Source organism: Dipodomys spectabilis, unplaced genomic scaffold (assembly GCF_019054845.1).
Source record: "Dipodomys spectabilis isolate Male_0828 unplaced genomic scaffold, ASM1905484v1 ptg000085l, whole genome shotgun sequence".
NCBI lineage: Eukaryota > Metazoa > Chordata > Mammalia > Rodentia > Heteromyidae > Dipodomys > Dipodomys spectabilis.
The window spans coordinates 1911955-1919922 of NW_024870762.1; the positions used below are offsets into that span (position 1 = coordinate 1911955).

Below are 7968 nucleotides of genomic sequence, written 5' to 3' on the forward strand. Positions count from 1 at the left end.
ATACCAGGACATCCTGGGCGTTGGTGACATACACCTGTAGCTCTCACTAGAGGCTGAGAACAGGAGGTCATGGTTCCCCAACCAGCCCAGGCAGCAAAGTTTCTGTGATTCTCCACACACAGAAACTAGACACATGGGCACTAGCCTGTGATCCCAGGGACAATGGAAGCCTGCAAAGTAGGTGGATTGCAGTTCAGTTGTAGTCCTGGGCCTGAAGTAAGACCCTACCTTACATATCGTTAGTGACAAACAGGGCTGCAGGCAAGGCTCTGTGGTGTTGCCATGGCCTTGCCAGCACAAGGCCCTGAATTCAAACCTTAGTCCCACTCTGTGCCAAGCGCATTCAAGGGTTCTTGCGTTGTTTAAGGTAACTCACAAATAGACAATAAGCCTGTTCCATATATTGCTATGGGGGGGGGGGGCTGGTGGCACACACTGGAAATCCAAGCTACTTAGGAGGCTCAATTCTGAAGACTGAGGTTCAAAGCCAGATAGCAAAGTCTGTGACTCTTTTTTGTTATGAGGCTTGAACTCTGGGCCTCCACACTGTCCCTCAGCTCTTCAGCTCAAGGCTAGCACTCTACCACTTCAGCCACAGCCACCACTTCCAGTTTTCTGGTGGTTTATTGAAGAGTCTCACAGGACTTTCCTGCCCGGGCTGGCTTTGAACTGTGATCCTCAGATCTCAGCCTGAGTAGCTAGGATTACAGGCATGAGCCACCAGCGCTGGCCTGTGACTCTTATCTCTAACTATGAAAGAGGGAAGTAGAGCTTCAGCTCCAGTGGTCAAGACCCAGCTTTGAGCAAAAAAAAAAAGCTACCCAGATCCCAAGCTCAACAAAACAAATGCAATGAGTAATGCAGAACTCTCAGCTCCCTAACTTGCATCGAGGTCTGGGCCCAAAATATTCATACTGGTTCTGGTTCTAAGATCAAGTGATGATTTCCTGTTCCAGCCTCAAGTAGCTGAGACTAAACTGCACACTAATATACTGGCTTGTAATAAATGTTTTACTAGCGAAAGACGTAACTGAAAAAAAAACAAAAAACCTTCTATTGTTAACTGGCGAATTGGGATGTTATGTCTAGGTCAGCTCTGCCCAATAGAACTTATTGCCTATAGGAGAAACAGCCGAGGCTAGGGAACCACCAGCAACAAATGGTGAACACTTGAATCCAACCATTTTTTTGTTGTTGTTGTTGAACTCTGAGCCTGGGCACTATCCCTCAGCTCTTCAGCTCAAGGTGAGCAATCTACCACTTGAGCCACAGCACCACTTCGGGTTTTCTGAGTGATTTATTGGAGATAAGAGTCTCATGGCTTTTCCTGCTCGGGCTGGCTTTGAACTGTGATCCTCAGATCTCAGCCTCCTGAGTAGCTAGGATTACAGGTGTGAGCCACCGGTGCCTGGCTTTCATGCCAAATCTTATCCACACAATACTTAATGGAAAATGCCCAAAGTGACCAGTTCACCAGTGCCTACCAAATGCATGTGTGGGCAAGCCTCTTCATGTCTAACAGCAATTAGAAACCACAAGTTAAGACAAAAGATTTTTATTCAAAAAACGCCAGGTATAAAAAAAAAAAAATAAGATCTCTTGAATTCCCCTGTACAGTATTTCACTCAGATAAACCAGCAGGCTACACGCTGCTCAAACACAGCCCCAGAGAGGATCTGGAAGGCACACCATCCAGAACTGCTTTTCATATATTTATCCTATATACACAAGTCAGCAATGCCCCGCCTCCCGAACCCACGGAGCCCACACACACTTGGGTAAGTAGGAGAGGGGGCCCCACGAAGTCAGGGAGCTGCAGCAGCTGTCCCGCCTGAGCCCCGTCACCCCCACAAACAGAGCAAGCGATGCAACCCTCCCCAAAAGGTCCCATAGTCAGAGGAGGAAAGAAAGAAGAAAAAAAACCCAAACAACAGCAACACAAAAAAAAAAACCTAAGGCAGGAGCCGTGGAGAACATGGAGCAAGAAGGGAACCAAATAAATAAATAAATAAATACATTAACATTGACCTCCAGGTTAGAATGCGCATCTTTCCAAAAAAAAAAAAAAAGAGAGACTGGTAAAATAACTTAAAGGCAAAATTTAAAAAAAAAATTAGATCAACTACAATCCTTTTGTATACTAGCATGCCAACTATACACACATTTACAGCTGGTCTGTTGTGTTGCATTGCTTCTGCATTTGGTGTGTGTGAGGTCTTGGCTTGGAAACAGTTAAGTAAAAACCAAAAAGGAAGACCAGTTCACTGGGGAGTTTTACTAAAGGAGGCAGAAAAAGGGCAGGTGGCTCAGCAATTGGCCCTCTAGCCTCTTCCATGGCACCTTTCATTGGGGGGGAGGGGGAGAGAGGAGGGAAGAGAGTGAAGGGCACAGGGGCGAAGATTAGGGAACCAAACCCAGGCAGATTTTTGGAGAAGCAGCAGGTAAAAGAGGCAAGTTCAAGTATTTCTCCCAGCACAGCCGGAGTCCCTACACGAAGGCACTCAGAAGAGGTGACAGGGACTTGAAATGGTGATAAGTCTTATCCCACCCCAGTCCGGTTCCCCCTACTCGACCCATCGCGGCAGAGCTCGTGATGAAGGGGACAGACCCCACCCCCACCCCCCACCCCCGGGATCTTGCAAAAGCCCAGCAGAGCTGGGCGCCCATGAGAAGGAGAGAACGTCTACGGGAGGAGTTGAGGCCTAGGACGCCTGGAGTCTCATCCCCCCTCCTGGGAGGCAGCCTCCAGGGGCCTGGGGTCTGGAATGAGTTGTAAATGTTGTTCCTGTATCAAGCACTGTCCTGCTTGGCGGGAAGTGTCACTGGTCATTGGGAAGCTGGACAGAAGCTTCCCCTCCTTGGAGCATCTGACCGGGAGGGAAAGACCTGGCCAGAAAGGCTGCTATTTGCTGGTCCCCGGAGACAGGCTGTGGAGATGAATCTCAGCAGTTTCCTGGGGCAGGAGGACATCTTGCATCCACGGATGGTTCTGGATTTCTTCGAAGGATGGACGATCTGATGGTCTCAGGGCCAAGCACCATCTAATGAGATGCTGACATTCTACAGAGAGCAGGACAGACAGAGGTTATGAATGAGTCAACTTGTTTTTACACGGCAAAGCTCTTCCCAATTTGCTTCCTGGGGGAAGGGGAGGGTGGCCACAAGCCTTGGAGCCTTAAGAAGGTGTAGACCAGGCAGAACACTGTGCAGGGGGGAGGCCTCGTCAATGAGAAAGAACAAACTAATACCTAGATCTTCCAGTCTAGTTTCAGTAGAAAATGTACCTCCCCTCTTAAACCTGTGGTTTACAAACTTCAATAGCTTGGGCCTTTCCCACAACACCCACTCACCAGAAATAGGAAGAATGATGATGACAAGGGATTTTGATGAGACATCGCTAAGCATGATGAGGTGATTCAATTTAGCTACTAACTTACAAACACCACCACCACCCAGGATGAGGTCACCAGGACCACAATATTTATCAAGGGCTAAAAGAGCCCTGGACCTTTTTTTTCTCTTCCCTCCCTGCAAATATGCAGGGGCCAGATCTCTGCTGGCATTTTTTTTTTTTTAAACTAATGATTGTCCCCAGCCCTGCATGGAGGCAAAAACAACAACAAAAGAACTTTTCAAAGCTTGGAAGGGGTAGCTCATTGGTAGAGTGTCTACGCCTGCAGAACACTCCAGTTCCCACGTAAACAAAAACAAAAACACAGAGCCAGGTGTGATGATGTATGACCTCTAGAGGGAAAGGTAGGGGGATGACAGAGTTTGAGGCCAACCTGGGCTACACAGCAAGACCCTGTCTTAAAATACCCCAACTTTTCAATCTAGTTGGCTTGTATTTTCTTTTTTTTTTTTTTGGTCAGTCATGGTGCCTGAACTCTGGGCCTGGGCGCTCTTCAGCTCAATCTAGTGCTCTACCACTGGAGCCACAGCGCCACTTCCGGCTTTTTTCTGCTTATGTGGTGCTGAGGAATCGAACCCAGGGCCTCGTGCATTCAAGACAAGCACTCTACCACTGAGCCACCTTCCCAACCCAGCTTGTATTTTCTTTAATACGCTCTCCTTCTGACCTCCCAAAGGAAGCTGGATGTGGATGACATGGGAACAGATCTCAAGGTATAAATCACTGGCCTGCAATTTTGTTTAACACCAAGGGTCCTGGCCATTCCTGGAGAGAAGTACCCCAGACTGGGCAGCAAGGATTAGCAAACAGCCCTAGGAATTCTTGATGTCTGTAACAAGGAGCTTTCCAGAAATTACCTGAAGAGACCCTCTGCCTGAAGAATACTTGTCCCCTGACGATCTCCTCATCATGCTCGAAAGGAATATCCCCGCACACCATGTCGTACAGCAAGATCCCCAGGGACCAGACTGCCGCCGACCTGCCGTGGTAGCGATGGTAGCGGATCCACTCTGGAGGACTATACACACGGGTCCCTGTGAGCCCGGGGAATAGGAGAAAGCACACCTTAGCAAAAATAAACAGCCCGGCGTACACACAAGGAAGTATCACAATAGAACCCCTTTGTTCAACTAATATATGCCAACTAAGAATAGTTCATAAGACAAGGTTCTTCTAAAGATAAAAGGAGATAGACAAACTATGCAAAGGCACTCCAAAACATGAATTTTCACTTAAAAAAAAAAAAGGAACTGGATAGAATAATTCTTCCTTAACAAATAAAGCACCACCTTTCTCTCAAGAATTGGGCGGACTCCATTCTTGCCTCTAGGGCTAAAAGGAAAGTGAAGGAGCAGTTTATGGCAACTCTCCAACTGAAAGCCTTACCCCCCCCCCAACCAAACCCTGAACTTCTTTATAAAACGCTCCAAGAGACTAACAGGGATAGTTACAGACCAAAGTCTGAGGCCATATTGGCTAGGACCACCCTCGGAGGCACGAACATCCCAGGATTATCCCCATGCTCTGCCCACACCAGGCAAGGATCCCGGCCCAACAACAAGTCAGGGTGCCCTGCCCTTTGGGAGAGCTGGGCCAGACACCCACATTTTCCTCCCCAGACTGGAAAGGTCGACAGAGCCGCAAGGCTGGTTTCAGACCACGTGATTCCTGTTTACAAACTTTGGGTTGTAAAAAAAAAAAAAAGGGGGGTCATCCCCATGGTGCTCACCAGGGGGCAGCAAAGACTTGCTAGGGAAAAAAAAAACATGGGAGGACCCGACCTGCCATTAACTGTTAAATACAAAAAAATGCAGCCCAACCCAGCGTCCTCCAAGGGCAAATAAACACAAACCACAAGCCCGAGTCACAAGTTCTGAGAGGCTGTCCTTGATTAGGGTAAGCCACTCAGGATGACCCACTCTCCTTCGCTTTGATCGAAGTCTCAGACCCTTCTTTTTCCAAAAGAAGCAGCTAAGCCCCTCCCTGAGATAGGTTTTCATCCTCCCCGGAGGCTCCCAACTCATTTTCAAACCAGCAACAGATCTTATTTCACAACATTTATTCTTGACGCCCTCACCCAACACTAAAGAAGGAAAAAAAAAATAGTGAAACTGTTGCTATTCTTTACCCTCCCCAGATCAAAGGGAAGCAAACTGCAGAGCAAGGCCTATCTTACCAAAAAAAAAAAAAAAAACCTCCCTTACAAAACAAAACAAAAATTACAAAACCACGCATCAATTTCCATCTCTCCACCCCCATCCTTGTACTGGTGTGTGTGGGGGGGAAACTGGGTCAGATGGGAAATCTGGGCTATGGCCCTTGCCCACAACCTCTTATTCATCGGGAAAGCTTGGAACCCACTGGATTCCACACACACAGCCACAGACACAGACACACACACTCGTGCTAGAAACATTACAGGTTCAACTGGCTTGAAATCCTCTCGGCTTTACTACTAAGGCTGGAGGCTTTCCTCTGACCCACCCCGGTGAACAGGGAAGAGCCAGGAGGCCCAATGACCTTTACAAAGGGCCAGCCGAGGCCTCGGGGCTCGACCGTGACCCCTGGGCAAGCACCCTCCCGGGTCTGGCTCACCGTCGAAGTCCGTGTAGACCGTGTCCTTGAGCAGCGCCCCCGATCCGAAGTCGATGAGCTTGAGCTCGCCGCGATTGAGGTCGATGAGGATGTTCTCGTCCTTGATGTCCCGGTGGAGCACCCCGCAGTTGTGGCAGTGTCGCACGGCCTCCAGCACCTGCCAGAAGAAGCTGCGGGCCAGCTCTTCGTGCAGGGCCCCCCTCTCGGTGATGAAGTCGAAGAGATCTTGCACGGGCTCGGGTCTCTCCAGGATCAGGACGAAACTGTTGGGTCTCTCGAACCAGTCCAGGAGCCGAATGACGCCGGGGAAGCCCGAGCTCACCTTCTTCAGCAGGACCACTTCCATGGGCACGCGGGTGCCATTGGGCTGCGGGGACGACGGGGTGGGGGGGTGGGGTGCAGTCAGCGCCGGGCTCGGGACCGCGCCCCACACCCCCATTCCTGGGGTCGATCCCCTCTAGGGGTAAACTCACCAGCTCCCCCCAGTCGGAGATCCGGTCCTTCTCCACGTGTTTGATGGCCACCTGGAAACCCCGTGAAGATCGCCCATTAGAGCCGATCCCCGGGTCGGAGCCTAAGCGCCCCCCCCCCGCGCGCGTCCCCCGCCCCGCGCGCCGCGCCCTCCCCGCGGCGGGGCGCCCACTCACCGGCAAGTTGTCGGCGACTCGGATGCCGGAGTAGACGGAGCCGAAGCCGCCGCTGCCCAGGAGCGGGCCCACCTGGTACTGCGACTCCAGCGGCTCCTTCTCTTTGCCTGGGGAGGGGGAGGCACGGGGCGCTCAGCACCGGCCGCCCCGCCCCGGGCTGGGCCCCCGGCAGGGGAGGGGTCCCGCCGCCGCCCCCGGCCCGGGCCGCGGGAGGGGGGACACTCACCCGGCGCCAGCTTGGTCGCGTGCAGGTCGCTGCAGGGCGCGGCACGCAGGTGGGCTAGCGAGTTGATTTTAGACAAGAGCATCCCCACCTCCAGGGCGACGGCGCGGGGATCGGGCCCGGAGGAGATCGAGCCCGGCGGGGATCGAGCCGCGGCGGGAGCTGCGGCTGCGGCGGGCGCGGAAGGCCGAGGGCGAGCCGGAGGACGACCGGGGGCGCCGGCGGCGGGCGGACGCGCCGGCTCGGCCGGGCAGCGCGGAGGGCGGCGGGGAGCGCGGCTCGGGAGGCGGCGCCGCGGGAACGACGACGGGTGGCTGTGGCTGCTGCGGCTGCTACTGCCGACCTCGCCGCCGCCGAGTCCCCTCCGGCCTCCTCCGCCACCGCGGCCGCTGCAGCAGACACCCGGCTCGCCCAGCCGCCAGGAGTAAAGGGGCGGAGCGCGCCGGTAGGGCGGGCGGGCGCGGGCGGGCGGGGACGGGGCGGGGCCTCTCCGGGAGGCCGAGGCGGCGAGCGGAGCTGCGGAGCCGGCGGAGGGTGGAGAGGGGGTGGGGAAGCGACCAGACGCGGCGACTCCCCTCAACCTCGCCCCCCCGCCCCCCGCCCGGCGCGCCGGGCCGCCGCGCCCGCGGCCCGCCCCCTCCGGCGCCACTCCAGCCAACGAGAGCTCGCTAATCTGCATATAGCTCCCGCGTCCCGCCCTCGCCGGCGAGCTTCCAGCCAACCAGAGCCTGCTTATCTGCATATGGCGGCGCGTCCCGCCCCCGCCCCGCCCCACTCTCGCGGTCAGAATGGTCTCTACGCCGCCACGACGTGGCGGGAAGGAAAAGGCGCCAAAATGGAGGGGGAGGGGCGCGGGGCGTGAGGGGAGGCGGGAGCTGGGTGTCGGGCGGCGAGGGAGGAAGGATGGGGAGGGGCGTCTCGATTCAAACCCAAACAATAACAAAGCCATCAAAGGCCGCCCGAGGCCGGCTCGGCGGCCCCGGCTCTCGCGGGGGTTTCGGGGTCAAGGGCTGGGAGGCCGGAGCCTGCGGAACGAGTTGCGGGGAGATGACGGGCGTCGGGGTGCGGGGCCCGGGGTGTGGGGAGGCGGC

At 54.4% G+C, this 7968-nt stretch overlaps 1 protein-coding gene across 1 annotated transcript; it reads right to left on the reverse strand.

Moving 5' to 3' along the window:
- Positions 1-1539: 1539 nt before the first annotated feature.
- Pim1 (Pim-1 proto-oncogene, serine/threonine kinase) lies at positions 1540-7071 on the reverse strand. Its single transcript, XM_042684013.1, has 6 exons — positions 6881-7071; positions 6655-6761; positions 6481-6531; positions 6008-6374; positions 4270-4446; positions 1540-3060 (listed from the first exon to the last, which is right to left on the reverse strand). The coding sequence occupies exons 1-6, from the start codon at positions 6960-6962 to the stop codon at positions 2903-2905; spliced, it is 942 nt and encodes a 313-aa protein (XP_042539947.1). The 5' UTR covers positions 6963-7071; the 3' UTR covers positions 1540-2902.
- Positions 7072-7968: the final 897 nt, after the last annotated feature.